This window comes from Nannospalax galili, unplaced genomic scaffold, assembly GCF_000622305.1.
Source record: "Nannospalax galili isolate Female #2095 unplaced genomic scaffold, S.galili_v1.0 scaffold429, whole genome shotgun sequence".
NCBI classification, from domain to species: domain Eukaryota; kingdom Metazoa; phylum Chordata; class Mammalia; order Rodentia; family Spalacidae; genus Nannospalax; species Nannospalax galili.
In genome coordinates, this window is record NW_008360330.1 from 5422377 (window position 1) to 5440534 (window position 18158).

Here is an 18158-nt window from a genome sequence, read left to right on the forward strand (position 1 = left end):
CACATTCTGATCTTTTCACATCTAGGAAATTACATTTTCCACAAATAATTCATACTAATTATGCTTAAATTTTCAGTTTTACCACATAATGCTACAAATCAAAAAGTAATATATATGACACTACCTTCACCCACAGTTAGTTCTATCTGAACCACATAGCAGAGAAATCTGTTTAGTGACAGTCTCCTTGACTTGTCCAAGGGTGGTACAAAGTTCATGCTGTGCCAGACAAGTAGAAGAGGTATTAATCACATGATGTGTTATAGTTTGAGTCTCATGGATACCTAGTGTAAAAGCTTGGCATAGTAATCCTCATAATTGTATTAATTTCGGAGCCAAAATTATCTTTAAAATACCTCTTACATCAATCTAAACTGGTTCAGGCTCTTGATACTCATTTGCCTCAGGGTTTTGGGTTTTTTTTTTGGGGGGGGGGTCCCCAGCTAATTTAAAATTTTCTGTTTGAGGAAGTTTGTTTGTTTGTTTGTTTTGGTCTTTTTGAGACAGGGTTTCCCTGTAGCCCCAGCTGTCCTGGGACTTAACTATGTAGACCAGGCTGACCTTGAACTCACAGAGCTCTGCCTGCCTCTGCCTCCCGAGTGCTGGGATTAAAGGCGTGCGCCACCACACCCGGCCTATTTAAGGAATATTTTTATGGATAGTCTGGCTAAAGTAGAAGTTATTATATTGTTACAGGATTGATTTATTTTTTAATTTAGACATTATATCATCTTTAATCTTTTTAAAGTCAAGGAAGTGAATTTCTCTGTTTCTTTTAAGGTATGTAGGTTTCAAACAAAGGAAATAAGTATGCCATGTATTTCTTTAGATTTTATATTATGGCAAACTTCATAAGTAGTCTGTGTTCTGTGTATTCTGGTGGTAGAATTTTTTTTATTACTTCTGTTTTTGTGGGTTTGAGGATCAAACCCCAGGTATTAGACAAGTACTCTACCACTGAGCTATATCTCCAGCCTTTGATTTTTTTTTTGAGACAGTCTATTACTGGCCCAAAACTCAGAGTCTTCCCACTCAGCCTCCTGAATACTGAGATTACTGGCATGTGCCACCCAAAAATTTACTTTTAAAATAGAAAATCTTAACTGGAAGAATAACTTTGTTGTTATAATAATAGAAGAACTTTTGATTTTAGGTAGTAGTGATGGTTCTGAACTAAGTGAAGAGACCTCGTGGCCTGCTTTTGAAAGGTAATAGTTCATTTAAACTGCTTTGAATTTGTCTGTCTTAAAAATGAATTTGAAGAGGTATTTGTTGCATATCCCTAAGTTTTGTGCTGGTAAAAAGAAATGAAAAGTTGATATTTGAGTCTAGAATTATACCTAATGAAAAGGATTGGCTGTTGATCTTCATATGTGTTTATTTGGTATCTTTACATGTGTTTTTGAATTTTGAAATTATAATTTCACTTTAATTATTAAAATTATTAGTAATTTTAGTACTAATGAATTTTTAGTAAAATTTTTAAATAGCCATTGTTAAAATCTATGTTAAAAATGGGATTATTTCCTTAAGTCTGGATTATTTAAGTAACTAAGACATTTAGTAGAATGTCTAACTTAATTTTCTGTCATTTTCTTAAGTGCAAAATGACAATAAATATTATTAAACTACAAGAAGACTGATGTTTGAATTTAACTGGTCATGAATTTAAAGCTTACATAGTATACGTAGTATTTTATAAAATGCTGTTGGTTATGCTGCCTTCTTTCCTTCTTGTTTTAAGCCATAATAGCCGTTGTCTGCATGGAGCCAATGCACTATACTGATCATCCCAAATACAAGATTCCTGAAACTATAGAAAAGCTGTTTAAACAGGTGTTTGCTAAAAGTCCTTAAGACTTATGAGTCTCTGATCACTTCAGTGCTACCAGTCTCAGATTCAGTAGATATTTGACTAGACCAAAATAACTGCTCCATTTTTATATGTAAACTAAGCAGCTAAGCTTCTAAGTAACAAGTGTATTGGGGGCTTGGGCAAGGGTGGGATTGTTTTGTAGCATGGGGACTGAAGTCAGGGCATCCACTGAACTACAGTCCCAGCCCCTAAGATTACTGTTTAGATTAAATATTAATGTTATATGAAAGTTCCTTATCAGTCACTTTTTAATAGAAAAAAATTGAAATTATATTTAAAATCAAACTGCTTAATTGGAAATGTAGTTTTTGTTCCTTTGCAAAGATATCTCACTATTATATGAATTAAGATTTTACTTAAACACTCTGTACTTTTTTATCTTTTCTACTTTGAGTGTTCCTAAATTTTGTTCTCTTTGTTCAGGAATTCATAATAGTTTTTTTTTTTTTAATGTAGTCTCTTCTGACCTTTACTTTCGTACTCTTAATTTGGGTTTACCTGAAATAGAGAAAATATAAAAGTTGCTTTTGGCATGTTCTCTGAGTTTGTAAAAATCTTCTTTCCTCGCCGGGTGTGGTGGCACATGCCTTTAAGGAGGCAGAGGCAGGCGGATCTCTGTGAGTTCAAGGCCAGCATGGTCTACATAGTGAGTTCCAGGATAGCTGGGGCTACAGGGAGATCCTGTCTCAAAAAGACAAAAAAAAAACTTCTTTCCTTCCAGAATAAGCATAATATCAACCTTGTCTTAGGAGTATATTGTAACTTTTAGATTAAAAGCATCTGTTAGTGTAATTGTTAGATTGTTTGAATTATAAGTACGTAACTCAGTGTAGTATTGTGTTGATCTGTTCTCATCCCACCAGCTTACCTGTGATGACAGTTTGTTACTTTCACATCTTAAGACAATATCTTTCTTTTATGACACATATTTTGCTTTGCAGACATTCGGAGCTAAAAAATCTATAGGAACATTTTGAAAACAGCTAAATAGATGCTGGCCAGCAGGAATCAGACATGAAGTAGCATTTGGTATCTTCCCCCAAACCCCCAGCATGTAGCAGTGCTCTACCACTGAGCTACATATCATCAGCTTCAAAATGGCTTTCTGAATTTTAATACACAATTTTCCCTCTTATTTCTTAGATAGATATCCGATAGGTTACTTAAGTTACTGAAACAATGTTTTTTGTTTTAATTTTAAACATCATATATCATATACTTTTAGCTTTGTAAGGAAAGAACTATCAGTGTTTCTGTGTATATTTTCTTTGTTAAGTATGATATGTCATTTGAAGTGAATACTAATACCATTTTAATCATTTATTGGCTTTGTCAGTTGATATGAAATAAAATAATGCCTATATTTACTACTCAGTTTGCCTATTAGGTTTTTTTTATTTTATAATAAAGGATAAGGAGGATTTTCCTCATTCATTTTAAGTTTATAAGCCACGTTGCTTTTAGGTGTCTTCATAGGGACATATAATAAACAATGAATTATTTATATAAATCCATGTATTGTATTTAAACTGGAATCCAAGAAAAGGAAACAAAGGCATTGGGTGTTTTTCAGGTTTCTATATTATTTGACCATAAATAGCTCTTTAATCTCTTGACAGATGTTTGAAAGTGAATGTATATATAATTGTCATATAGTATATATTTAAAACCTATAAGTATTTCTAGAGTTAATAGAAGAAAAAAATTAAAATATGCTACATGTTTTTAAAAAAAGAGAAACAGTTACATCTTACCCTTTTTGATTAATATAGAATGCTATATTACATATAGAAACTATTATACTGTTCTAGGTATTGACAATGATTGTATGAATAAAAAATATATAATACATACAATTTATAATGGAATCCAACAGGAACAGATTATACCATTCTCTCGGCCCGGGGACAAGAGTGGCACGAAATGGCTATCGCAGCCACATGAAGGCCAGCAGGTACAATGCCCCTGTATTCAGAGGCCATAGAACTCCCTTCTGGTGTTGGTGGCTGGCTTACATGGGTGTGCTCTGACATTTCTCCTCTTCCTCAACTAATTTTAAAAATTTAAAACTAAACATATTGCCCACAAAATTTTTCCAAAATTTATTATGGAGGTAAATTTAAACTATTCTTTCTGATTCTTGGAGCTAATTACCAAAATTTGCATCCTTACATCACATTTTTTAAATGTTCAAAATTGTTAGCCTTTTTAAATACATGCACCTTTATAATGCTGCTATGGATGAGTTATGTAAAAATTAATTTGTGATTCTTAAGTTGCAATCAAAGCATTTATTTTGCTAGTAAGTTTATATTCAATTTGTGGTTTTTAAGCTTCTTTTCCATAGATTCTGAATTTAGACAATTCTATTTCATTAAATAATTTTTATGTATTTCACCTCATTACTTCTGTACTTAACTGGGTCTTTCTGTACTACATTAGCTGTGGAAGTACCTAAGGATGGTAGAGGTACTCATTGGAGGTAGAGGAATTATTAGTAACAGGTAATCAACTTGGAATTCAGCAGAATAAAAGACACCAGAAGCCAACTTTGCCAGCTTGATGGGTGTCTAATCTCCTCGTATGTATATCTCACAGTATCAGTAGCTCAAGCATAAGATTTCTAGATTAAGTCACTTTGAAGACACCTAAATAATCATAAAGAAATAGACTAAATTTCTTTTTTCTTTCTTTGCTCATATCAAATCACCAGAGATTGGCATTTAAATCATTCTTGTTTTAAAAAATATACAGTGAACCTAAAAGTTTTATAGCCACTTTTGAAAGAGATGTATCTTTGCTCTGGAAACTGTTATTGAGTATGTTAAAGCTGTAATGAAATGCTACTTCTAAAAAATAAATATACATATATATAATAAAAAAATATATAGGCTCTTAAATCAACTGAGGAAAGACATTAAGATGATTACTTTTTGCTTTTTATTTTAAAGTATATGAAAGAGAAATCCTGAGTGTGTGAGTTCTTTCTTTCTTAGAGAACTGCTAGGCCATAATCAAATACTTAACACATTTGTAGTATCTAAATATCATTGATATTTATTATAGAAAGCTAGTTTTTAAAGCATGTTATTGCCATTATTTTTCATCATTCTTTATAGAGTTAAGCATGAGTTTTCTGGGGAGGTTTTTCCCCCTTTTGAGTTTCTGCTATTTGCATTTTCAATTTTATATATTTAAATACTCTAAAGAAATAGAATCCCCATGGTCTACATAGCAAGTGCCAGGACAGCTGGGGCTACAGGGGGGCAGACCTTGTCAAAAAGACCAAAAAAAAAAGAGAAATAGAATCCTCATCTCTCTTTCCGGCACTTAAAGTTTCTAACGGGTTTCCATATTGTTGTAGTGTGGCATGTTAAGAAGGAAAAAAATGCCTTATTAAAGTGAATTTCTGCATTCTTTCTAAATTATATTTGTTGATATATGTAATATATGTTTTTGACTATTTACTGACTTTAATAACTTCCTATTTAATTTTTGTGGCAGCTTTTAAGTTTCAACTCAATAAACCTTTAAAATTGTCAGTGTTTCCTTAGCTCCGAAGGAAACAGCAAAGTTTTAAAATTAAGAATGATTGAATTTTATTTAAGGACCTTCTTAATGACTTAAGAGCTCAGACTAAAGCTCTTAGTTGCTCTTTCTTCATCTCGTCGTTACAGTTCTGCAGAATCAGAGGATTTGGCAGTGCATTTATACCCAGGAGCTGTTACTATCCAAGGTGTTCTCAGGAGGAAAACTTTGTTAAAAGAAGGCAAAAAACCTACAGTAAGATTCATTGTATTTTAACATATGTCTTAAAATATGCTAAAGCTAAAGGCCCTAAGAAGTACTAATAGTTGCAAAAGAAGCACATATGTAGTCATTTAAAATACATATTTTTCACCATGTTTCTTAAAATATTATACCTGCCATGTAGATGCAGCTAAATCACATGTTAAGGCTAAAAACTCCTGTACGTCTTTTTAATTTCTAAGGTAATTCTTATCCAAAATTATTTTTTAAAGAACCCTGAAAATAGGGGCTGGAGGGATTTCCCAGTGGTTAAGGGCATTTACTGTTCTTGCAGAAGACCTGGGTTCAGTTCCCAGCACCGACATGGCAGCCCACAACCATCTGTAAATCCAGTTTCGGAGATTTGACCTCTACAAGCTCTTGCACTCATGTAGTGGGCGTAAATTCACTCAAGCACACACCCATACACATAAAAAAATTTAAATTTTTTAAAAGAACCCTGAAAACACATCATTAAGAAACACAGTATCAAAGAAGCTTCTTTTTGCAACAGATGGAAGCTACTGCATGATTGCACAACTGGTCAGACACAGAAATAGACGTCTGAAAGATGCCCAGTAGTAGGTGGCACATCTACAGTTGAACCTCTACAACTTAGGCTCGTAGAACATAGTGGAACAAGGGGTAGAGAGAAAACTAATGGATCCCTCAACTCTCACTTGTAAAGCTTCCTTATACAACAGAATGTGATGCAAACAGAAGGCCACAACTGACCAAGTTTTAAAGAATAAGAGACTACAGAGTACATATCCTTGGATAGGACTCCTATATTGAACCTCATCCACTCACAGCTCTGGGACCATTATGGAAGAGGGTGTGGAAAGATCATAAGAGCCAGGGCTGGTTCATGAACACAGGGAAGCAGGGGCTTTCAGGCCACTGGAGGCTTGCACATGTGAACTTGTGGCAATGGTGGCATCATTCACATGACCCATGCCAACTCAATTAGACAAGGGCCCAGAGGGAAGGAGAGAAGTGGGTGGTTTGTGGCACTAGACTGAGAACTATTGGAGACTGATTGCTACTGGGTGAGGGAGAATATGCCTTATATACAATCTCTAAATGGGCTGACTAGACTCCAGTGGATGAATTTGTACTGAAGGCCATCTGGGTACAAGTACTTGACTGGATAGGACTTAGCATGTATGGTGGAATACATGAGGTCCTGTGGGGGAATTGGGGAGGCATGGATGGAGGAGAGGGTCTAAATTTGATTAAGACCTGTTGTATGAAATTACAAAAGCTCAATCATTTTAAAAAATAAATGTAAAAGAAAAAAACACAGTAGTAAACCAGGTGTGGTGACATATGCCTTTAATCAGAGCACAGCAGATCTCTGTGACTTGAAAGCCACCCTGACCTACATAGTGAGTTCCAGACCAACCAGGGCTACATAGACCCTGACTCAAAAAAGGAAGGGAGGGAGGGAGGGAAGGAGGGAAGGAAATCTCTTTAGGAAAATTGGAAACAGTGATAAGCCTAAAAAATATAATTTGACCAATTTTGTTTCATCAGTTTATTTAAAATTATAATTGGTATTTTTCCTATAAATAGAACCATGATATTAAATGTCCTCCAAACAACTATATGGGAAATAAAAAGTTTATGGGGCAGCTTTTCATATATATCAAAAAAGTTTGTTTTTCCCCAACACTAGCATATTAGCTTGATTTCTAAGAAAATATTTTTCTTAAATCATGTTATGTCTTACCTAATTGAAAATATATAACCTTTGACATCTATATACACTCATCAGCCTTTGAAGATCTGAGAGCTTCTTAAGATGTGAGAATCATTTCCATTTATGTAATCTTATTTTGCTTCTTACATTGCAATAAACCAAAGGAATACAGGTGGAAAGCTGTACTAACCAGCCAGTGAACTTAACAGTCTTGTGTCAGCTGATACATTACTATAGCTATGATATGCTAGATACTAGAAATCAAGCAGTGAACAAGATGAGTGCCTGCCCCAGGGAGGTATATTCCACTGAGGAGGAAGGAGAGTGAGCCTCTAAAAATACTGTCGTGGGATGCAGAGCAAAGGATTTACAGCAAGACATGAGAGCTTCAGTCTATAAAGAAACTGAGTTTCCAGGGCTGGAGAGATGGCTCAGGGGTTAAGAGCATTGGCTGCTTTTGCAGAGGACCGGGATTCACTAGTGGCTAACAAGTGTCCCTAACTCCAGTTTCAGGGGCTCTAACCCCCTCTTCTGACCTCTGCAGACATTGCATGACACAGGTACACTTACATACAACAGGCAATACACTCACACACAAAAAATAAAAATAACAAAATGTTTAAAGAAAGAAAGATCCTTTTCCTTTGTGATAAGATCCAGGCAGCAAGACACAAGAGAGCCTGTGGTTGAGGCACAGAAAATGGGAGAGAAGGAAAAAATAAAGTCAGGCTAGACTTAATTGATGGCTGTCACATGTGATGTAGAGCAGAAATGGTGGGAAGGACAGACTTACAGGTTTGGAGACTAAATTTTTTATTAAACTTTCACAAATTTCATATAATATATTATTTTTATTTTATGTGTATGAGTGCATTGCTGCATGTGTGTAAGTGCACCCATGTCATGCATTGCCCTCAGAGGTTACAAGAGGGCATTAGATCCTCTGGAGATAAGAGACAGCTTTTATCTGCCATGTAGGTCCTGGGAATTGAACCTGGGTCCTCTGTTAAGAGCATCCAGTGCTCTTAACCAGAGCCATCTCTCCAGCCCCATGAATTTCATACAATATACTTTTATTGTATTTAGAGCCCCTCCCCTATCTGTACCCACTTTACTATTCTCCACTCAATGTAATACAATACACATAATATCTGTTCTATATATTTTATATATGTGTATATATATATTAAGGTCTATAGAGTCAAATTTGTGTGGGGATTAAGCTTTTAGGTGGATATCGGAAACATTTTTTGAAAGCAACCTAGTTTGACATGCTTATCAAACATTCAAGGAGAATTATCAGTTTAGCTCTTGAAAAAGTATAGTATGTGAGGTTGGTAAAGGGATGTTAGTCAGAAAAAGGGATTTGGGCGTTGTTAGCATATAGACAGTATTTGAAAGGTGGGACTGGATGAGAGCATCTAAGAAGAAAGTCACTAGGGAAGAAAAATTGGCTGTAATTAGAGCCTTTGTAGCATCAAAAATTTGCTATAAAAAGAATGTAAAGAACAATTAAGGAAGAGTTATCCTAGAAGCATAGCAGTTATAGTACTTCAAGAAGGAAGAAATGGACCAGGAGTAGTAACACGGACTGTAATCCCAGCACTCCAAATACAAAGGCAGAAGGATCACGAGCTCAAGGCAAGCCTAGGCTACATAGTGAGCCCTGTGGTCAGCTGTGTCAGTGCTACTGAGAACTGACTGTGATAAGGACAGAAACTGGTAAGATGTCAACAGACAGTGGCCTTGACAGCTATGTCAGGCTGGAAGCCAAATGAAGTTAAGTTGAATAGAAAATGAGAGAAACAGTAGTAGAAAGTTCTCTTGCAGAGAACCTTGCAAGAAGTATGCTGTGAAAAAAAGAACAAAGAAATTGGATAATTTGAAGGTGCTAGAACAAGGAGGGATTTTAAGAATGGGAGTGCTGTTCAGACTCATTGTGTAATGGTGATAGAGACAGGATTTACTGCAAAAGTCAATTTAGAAAGTGAGAAAACTAGAAATCAAGTGCCTCAAAATGTTGAATTTGCCTCCAGATAGAATTAGGGTTGACAAGTCTGTTCTAGCAAGAAGGGCTGAGTTTGTGAGTCTGCAAACAGGCAGTGAGATGGAATGGGTGCTGGGAACATAAGAGGTTTTAAAATATATATATATTTCATCTACTCTATAGGAAGTATGCAGTGACATGAAGGAAGGGCAGAGTAATAAACTTTGAAGAGATGGTGTGGAGTAATTGTCTTTAGAAAAAGAGTATGACTTCATTGAGTAAAAGGAAAATACTATTTCCATTTGAGACTGGTGAACATAATTTTATCAGTTGACATAATTGTGGGATTTCTCCCACAGTGTTCTGCTACTATAATATGGTGCCAAGAAATCAAATTCAGCTAGAGGTTAGAGTCTTATAGGGGGAAGTGGGGCATGGTACTAAAGTATTTGGAGAAAGAATACAGTTCTTGACTATAGGATATAGATCAGATGGGAAGAAAGGAGAGACGATACAGCAAGAAGGTGATAACAATACAATATAATATTAAACAGTGAAGGATTCTTCTGTGTGTGTACGTATGTAATCATGAGTGTATGTGTTTGTGTGTGCATGTGGGAGGGTGTACATGCACATTTCTGCATGCATGTGGAGGCCAGAGTCTGATGTCAGATGTCTATCTCTATCACTCTTTTCCTTATTTTTTTTGAGACAGGGTCTCTCACCAAACCTAGAGTTCACTGGATAGACTGACTGGCCAGTAATTCTGCCTGTTTCTGCCCCAGGCTCCTCCCTCCACTGCTGGAGTTACAGATGGGTGCCACTGTGCCCAGCTTTTAATGAGTGTTGGGGATCTGAACTCAGGTTCTCATGCTTGCAGAGCAAACACTTTACCAACTAAGCCATCTCCTCAGACATCCCCCCCACCCAAAAAAAGTTATAGGATTCTTGATGAGATCAAAACTTAGCTGAATGATAATACCAAAGTATATTCAGTGAAAGTAATGGGAATATTTAAGACTCAGATTTCAGAAGTCTTATAACCCATCTCTGAGTCCAGGGCTTAGATGACTTGGGTAAAGAGTAGATAATTGACTCTAAGAAAGTCAGAAGCCAGTAGCATTTCAATAACGTGCTCATGTGTTTATCCTCTCCAGGTAGCATCTTGGACAAAATATTGGGCAGCCTTGTGTGGAACACAGCTTTTTTACTATGCTGCCAAATCTCTGAAGGCTACAGAAAGAAAGCATGTAAGTATTCTTCCTCAAAATGGTAAGCTTTGTTTCTCAGCCTCTTCATGGTTGTAAGGACAATAACCCTAATAAGATACAGGGTTATTTTTTTCCTTGTACCCTCATCCAGAAGTTCTTATACTTATTCCTACTATAATGGAACTATTTTTATTTAGGAAAGCTATTCCAAGGAAGGTTTTGGAATAACTTCCATGTTTTGAAGTTTTTTGAATACCATTTTTCCATTGCAGAGTGTCAAAATGGCAACTTACAATATCTATCTTGGCATCAGAACTTTCTCAGCCCTTAGTTTACTCCAGAACATGGCTAAAAACTCTTGCCTTGTGGTATCAGTACCTTGTCTATTAAATGTGATAATCTGGGACCAATATACAAAATTCTTTACATCTTGGTCTCTGATACAACAGTGAAAGCAGTGAGTGGTCATAGTGTCTTTACAGTCTACTTCAGGTTACTTAAAAGAAGCCTCTTGATGCTCTTTCTCTGTATAGAATCCTTTTTTAATTATGAAATTTTTACTTTTTTAAATTCATTGTTTGGGTTTTTGAGACAGTCTCCCTATAACACCAGCTGGCCTGGAACTCACTGTGTAGACCTAGGCTCTCCGCAATGTAGAGATCCATCAACCTCTGTCTCTTGAGTGCTGGAATTAAAGGTGTGCACCACCACACCTGGCACTTTTTGTTTTTTTTTTTAATTAGCATACAAAGTATTAGGTCTTATTATGGCATTCCAAACATTATTTGCTTGTGTTGATCACCATCTTTTCCCTCTTCCTGTTGCCCCCTCACTTGTGCCCTTCCTCGGCAGTCTCTTTTCCCATTTTCATGTCATGTGTTACGTTCCTCCCCTCCCTTCCTCAATTCTTTTTCTCCTCCCTTGGTCCTCTTTCTGGTTACATGGCCAATACCCACACCCACATATATACATGTATGTAAGCATTTAAAGCTAGAATCTGCTCCCTTAATATTTTCCAGATATATCCATTTTCCTACGATGTTCACTTTATTTTTATGATTAAATAAAATTCTGTTGTGTTTGTGATCACATTTTCACCCTCCATCTATTGATGGACATCTAGACTGCTTTCATTTCCTTGCTATTATGAATAGAGCAGCAATAGAGGGATGTGCAAGTATCTCTGTGGTAGGATATAGAGTCATTTTGGCATGCTAAAATGGAACAGCTGGATCATATGGTACTTCCTTTTTAATTTTTCAAGAAACCTCCATACTCATTTCAAGAATGGTTGCATTCCCACCACAGCAAGCAAGGGTTCCTCCTTCCCCACATCTTTCCCAGCATTTGTTGTGTTGATTATAGCCATTCTGATTGGGGTTAGATGGAATCTCAAAGTAGTTTTAATTTGCATTTCCCTGATAACTAAGGATATTGAACCCTTTTGAAAATATGTATTCACCATTTGCATTTTGTCTTTTGAGAATTGTCCATTTCAGCAGTCCGTTTATTGACTGGTAGTTTTGTTCTTTTTGTGTTTAATTTTTGCTGTTCTTTATATTAATCCCCTGCCTGAAGTATACTGGCAACAATTTCTCCTGTGTTTGCTCTGCTAATAGGTTCCTTTGCTGTGTAGAAGCTTTTTCATAATCTTATTTGTCAGCTCTTGGAATCATTTCTTGTGCTATTGAATTGCTATTCAAAAATTTCTTACTTAAATACCTATATCTTGAAGTGTTTTCACTGTTTTTCTCTAGCAGTTTTAGCATTTCGGGCTTTAAATTAAGGTGAGCTGATTTTTGAGCAGTGTGAAATAGGGCTCAGTCTTCTGCAGCTCAATGTCAAGTTTTGCCAGCACCTTGTTGAATAGACTTTGTGTAGAATCCTTTTATTAATCTCTTGTTTGTTTGTAATCTGCCAGTAATACAATATAAAAGAAAGAACAACTTCCATGGTACATTTATAAAATCTTTTTCAGAGAAACTTTATTTCTAAATCATATATTGGAAAAAATAAGTGATTTGCTCTACTGAGGAAAGGCTCACAGCTAAAGGAAAGTGGAAGTCATTTTTTAACCTCAAATTTTGCAAATGATACTACATAATTTAGAAAAGTTCTTTACTCTCACCGTTTTAAATCTTCAGTCAAACCTTTTTTGTTTTTGAGACAGGGTCTCAATTATATGGCCCTGGCTAGCCTAGCCTGGACTCAGTACATAGACCAGGCTGGCTTCAAACTTAGAGATCTGCCTGCCTCTGCCTCCTGAGTGCTGGGACTAAAGGCATGCACCACCATGCACAGAGTCTTTTTATTCTTTATGGTTACATTTAGCAGCCTTTTTTATACATTACTAGGTTCAAGTTGCCAATGTTTTAGCATTTTTCACTTTTTTATTTTTATTTTTTATTTTAAGTAATTTATTGAGAATTTCAAACAGGCATATAAGGTGTTTTGATCAAATCCATGTCCATTCCCTCCCCTCCAACTCCTCCCATATCTCCCCATCACTTTTTTCTGATAACTTCATATACTCTTTCTTCTTTTGTCTTATGGGGCTTTTTGCTACTCTGACATTTCCCCCTCTGAAGAGGTAACCCTAAAATCTTTTAAGGATTAGATTTTTTTGGCCTTTGGAATGGAGAATATTGCTAAGAAGTCCAAGGACATTTTGACTTTTAGCCAAGAAACTTTTCTTTGGGGTCTTTTTACACTAACTGCCTAGTCAGTTCCTACCTCCTATTCTTATCACACCATCCTCTGAAGAGGTTACCCAGCTTGCAGATAGGGAATCAGGAGGCAGACCACTCTGGCTCCTTCCATGAACAGGGACACTGGGTGAGGCAATTGGGGTACCCCTTCAGAGGGTCTATCTAAAAGACTCCCACATTGCATAACTCTTATCTGTAGTGGGAAAATCCTTGACTGGTGAATAGGATATGTGAAGGAAAAGTAAAGGCAAGAGTAATTAGCATTATAAGTTCTAGACAGGAAACTAAAAAAAGTCAGAACAGGGAAAATGTCAAATGTCCATATGAAAGTCCATTGGAATTTCTTGACAAGAGCTTCCAAAAGCATCCCTTTTATTGGGTTCCTCCTCATTTTTCTTTGTCTGCCAAGGCTGGACTCCAGAGTGATGGATTCAGGATTTGCTTTCAGGTATTTTGATAACTGTTGGAGTGGTTAGAATCAGTGTCAGTTCCCTCTCAAAGGCTTCTAGATAGGGGGAGAAAACAAATTTATCCATCATTTTAGAACAATAGCTGGTTGTCTCCCTTAGCTACAGGTGGTCACTACAGTATTGCAGACCAAGATTTGAAGTCTTACATCTGAGAAGCAGTTTCTGATTCTAAACAAAATCAACAATGAGAAATAATTGTCTAAATAACTTTTTTTATGGACTTAAGCCTAATGTCTGAGAAGCCTAATCCCTTGAATGCTTAAATAATACTGATCACTTTACTCTTTGGTTATACTTTCCTTTTGGGTGTTTTAAGACCATAGAGTTGGCCCAAATAAATCAATTTATATTTACACTTAAGGTTGTTTGAGGATCTGTTCCTCAGGGGTTAGATGGGCTTGGGAGGAGCCCCTGGCTCCTTTCTTTTACCAGTTCCATCTATGTGAAGATAAGTCAAAGGTCCTGCTTGACTGTGGCTGGCGTCACTTGGAAGCATGGAGGAAATGTTTCCTCTGAGATGACCCTCCTCTCTGTAGACCGAACACTGGTTCAAGTCCATCTCATGGGGTCTCCATGGCCTCCATGAACAAGAGGACAGGTGACTCACCACAGTTATAGGACATTTTGAGGTATGTTCCATAGTCCCTGGAACTTAATCAACCTTGGAGAGCAAGGGGCAAAAACTGTCCTTTAAGTACCTCTGACCAGATTAGTATAGGCCTCAAAGTATGGCTGTTAAACATCCAAATAAGGTTAGTTCTACCAGTCTGGTACTTTTAGTTACCATGTGCTATGTAAATAAAGCTTGGATAAAAAAACAGATGTTTTCAGATAAACCTTGATTAGATATATTTTGTTCCTTAATCTAGTTGACTAAACTGTGACCATAGAAATTTTAAGATTCTGTGTGTGTATATTATTTTTGTCTCATCCTTTATATATCATAACCTAAATAAGACCTTCATCACTTGCTTAGGCTTTCTCATTTTTTCTATTTTGGAAAATATCTCCAAAGAAAAATTCTCATTTTCTTTTTTTAATAATTATGAAGCATAATAACTTGAACAAATAAATTTTCCATTTGTTGTGAGAATTCTTTTCCTGGGGATACTAAGCAATGCTTACACCCTTTTAAGGTTCTATTGTCAAGCCAATGTTTGATTAAAGTTTTACTGGGGAACCAATGAATTTATTGAGCTTGCTTACTGAGATAACTCGGGTTGCTGAGGTATATGATTGACCTGAGGGTATGCATGCTGGAAAGCCTTTACCCAGCATGTGTCAAGTAGTCTCTTCTTAGCCTTCCTCAGATTGTATACTCTAATCCAGGAGACCATGTGTGATTAGGGCCAAATTACATACAGTTGGCTGGGAAGAGTGGCTGGATACTTCAGTGAGGGTCCAATGATCCTGCTTGCCCCTCCTTTAATGAAGGAGCACAACCAAAAACAAGCCCAATTGTGATGTTTAACAGCAGGCACTGCTGAAGTTTGATGATGGTAGATATTTCATGCAGAAGAGACTGCTATACAGTATCATCTAATAAAAAGGACATGAAATTTAAAAAGATTTGGTCCTAGGATCCACAAATGAAGGAGAACATACATCTTTTATTTTTCTGAGTCTGTTACTTCACTTGGTATAACAGTTTCTAGATCCATCCATTTACCTGCAAATTTCATTATTTCATCTTTCTTTACTGCTGAATAGAACTCCATTGCACTTGTCAGTTGAGGGACACTTAGGTTGCTTCCATCTCTTAGCTATTGTGTAAAGAGCTGGAACAAACATGATTGTACAAGTGTCTCTATAATAAGATGAGTCCTTTGGGTCTATGCCAAGGAGTGTATAACTGGGCCAATATGGTAGGTTCATTTTTAGTTTTTTAAGAGTTATCCACAGTAGGGGCTGGAGAGATGACTCAATAGTAAGAGCACTGACTGCTCTTGCAGAGAACCTGGGTTCGATTCCCAGCACCCACATGGCAGCTACAAATCATCCTGAACTCCAGTTCCACGGGAATCCAAAGCCCTCTTCTGACCTCTGCAGCATTGCATGACACAGGTGCACTCACATACATGCAGGCAGTACACTCATACACGTAAAGTAAAAATAATAAATAAAAGAAAACAACAAAAAAAGAGTACTCCACACTGTTTTCCATAGGGGTTGCAGGAGTTTGCAATCCCACCAGCAGTGAATGAGCATTCCCCTTTCTCCACATCCTCGCCAGCATTTGGTATCATTTGTTCTCTTGATCCTAGCCAGTCTGGTTGGGGTAAACTGATACCTTAGGGTAGTTTTAATTTGCATTTCTGTAATAACTAATGATGTTGAACACTTTTTGAGATGTTTCTTAGCCGTCTTTATTTCTTCCTCTGAGAACTCTTTGTTTAGATCTTTAGCCCATCTTTTAACTGGGTCATTTGGTTTCTTGATTCTTTGTTTTTTGAATTCTTTATAAATATTCTGAATGTTAATCCTCTGTCAGATGTGTTACTAGTGAAAAATTTTTTCCCATTCTGTAGGTTTTCTCTTCACTTTTTTGATTGTTCCTTTTGCTGTACAGAAGCTTTTTAGTTTAATGAGGTCCCACTTGTTGATTTCTGACCTTAATTACTGAGCAACTGTTGTCCGATTTAGAAAGTCCTTTCCTATCCCTATATCTTGTAAGTTACTGCCAATATTTTCTTCTAATAGTTTCGCGGTTTCCAGTTTCGCATTGAGGTCTTTGATCCATTTGGAGTTGAGTTATTTGCAAGGTGAAAGATAAGGATCTAGTTTCATTCTTCTACAGGTGACTCCAGTTTTGTCAACACCATTTGTTGAAGATGCTGTCTTTCCTCCACTGTGTGTTCTTGGCACCTTTGTCAAATACCAAGTGGTTGAAATTGCGTGTACTCAGGTTTGGGTCTTCAGTGATATTCTATTGATGTGTCTATTTTTGTGCCAGTACCACACTATTTTTATGACTATAGCTCTGTAGTATACTTTGAGATCTAGTATAGTTATCCCCTCAGTGCTGCTCTTTGTGCTCAGGGTTGCTTTGGCTATCTGGTGTCCTTTGTGCTTCCATACAAATTTAAGGATTTTTTTTTCTAATTCTGTGAAGCATGTCATGGGCTTTTTGATTGAGATTGCATTGAATCTCTATATTGCTTTTGGTAGGATGGTCGTTTTCACAATATTAATTCTTCTGATCCATGTGAATGAGAGGTCCTTCTATCTCCTGGTGTCTTCCTCAGTCTCTTTAATGATTTAAAATTTTCATTGTAGAGGTCTTTAATGTCTTTGGTGAGGTTTATTCCAAGATTTTTTTTTTCCAGCAATTGGGAATGGGAGCATTTCCCTGTACTCTTTCTCCAGTTGCTTTTTATTGGTATATAGAAAAGCTACTGATTTTTGTAGATTGATTTTTATAACCCACCACTATACTGAAAGTGTTGATCAGTTCTAGGTGTTTTCTGGTGGAACTTTTGGGCTCTCTTAGGTACAGTATCATACCATCTGCAAAAAGTGATAGTTTGACCTCTTCTTTTCCAATTAATACTCCTTTCATTTCCTTCTCCTGTCTTAATGCTCTAGCAAGAGTTTCAAGCAGTGTGTTGAAAAAGAGTGGAGATAGTGGACATCCTTGTCTGGTACCTGATTTTAATGGGAATGGTTCCAGTTTTTCTCCATTTAGAATGATGTTGGCTGTGGGTTTGTCTATAGCTTTAATTATGTTGAGGTGTGTTCCCTCCTGTCCAATTCCTTCTAGGACTCTGAACATAAATGCATGCTGAATTTTGCCAAAAGCCTTTTCTGCATCTATTGAGATGACAATGTGATTTTTGTCTTTGAGTCCACTTATATGATTAATGATGTTTATTGACTTGCATATATTGAACCAGCCCTGCATCTCTGGGATAAAGCCTACTTGATCATGGTGAATGATTTTTTTTTATATATACATCTATCTGTATGCAGTTTGCAAATACGTGGTTGAGAATTTTTGCATCTATCTTCATTAAGGACATGGGTCTATAGTTTTCTTTTTTGTTGTGTCTTTACCTGGTTTGGGTATTGGAGTGATGCTGGCTTCATAGAAGGAATTTGGGAGTTATTCCTCTGTTTCTATCATTTTGAATAATTTAAGTAGTATTGGTTGGAGGTCTTCTTTAAATGTCTGGTAGAATTCTGCTGTAAATCCATCTAAATCTAAAGAAAAGTCGGGAGGCTTTGTATTACTGATTCAATTTCCTTATATGTTATGGGTCTGTTTAAACTGTTGATCTCATCTTGGTTTAACTTTGATGGTTCTCATTTTAGATATCCATCCATTTCTTTTAGATTTTCAAATTTAATAGAGTATAAGGTTTTTAAAAACATTTTCTTGTATGTTCTGAATATTTTGGTGTCTGTTTGTTGTGATG

The 18158-nt window shown here is 36.3% G+C and overlaps 1 protein-coding gene across 4 annotated transcripts in view; it reads left to right on the plus strand.

The window, feature by feature from the left end:
- Positions 1-18158, plus strand: part of Ralgps2 (Ral GEF with PH domain and SH3 binding motif 2) — a 199505-nt gene that overhangs the window by 141730 nt on the left and 39617 nt on the right. For 2 of the 4 annotated variants that reach the window (XM_029560170.1, XM_008826130.2), the window contains exons 14-17: positions 1154-1208; positions 3753-3830; positions 5554-5659; positions 10512-10604. In XM_029560170.1, coding sequence (XP_029416030.1) covers positions 1154-1208; positions 3753-3830; positions 5554-5659; positions 10512-10604 — 332 coding nt within the window. The remainder of the gene's footprint in view (positions 1-1153; positions 1209-3752; positions 3831-5553; positions 5660-10511; positions 10605-18158) is intronic. The other 2 variants (XM_029560171.1, XM_008826131.3) reach the window with 1 other exon arrangement.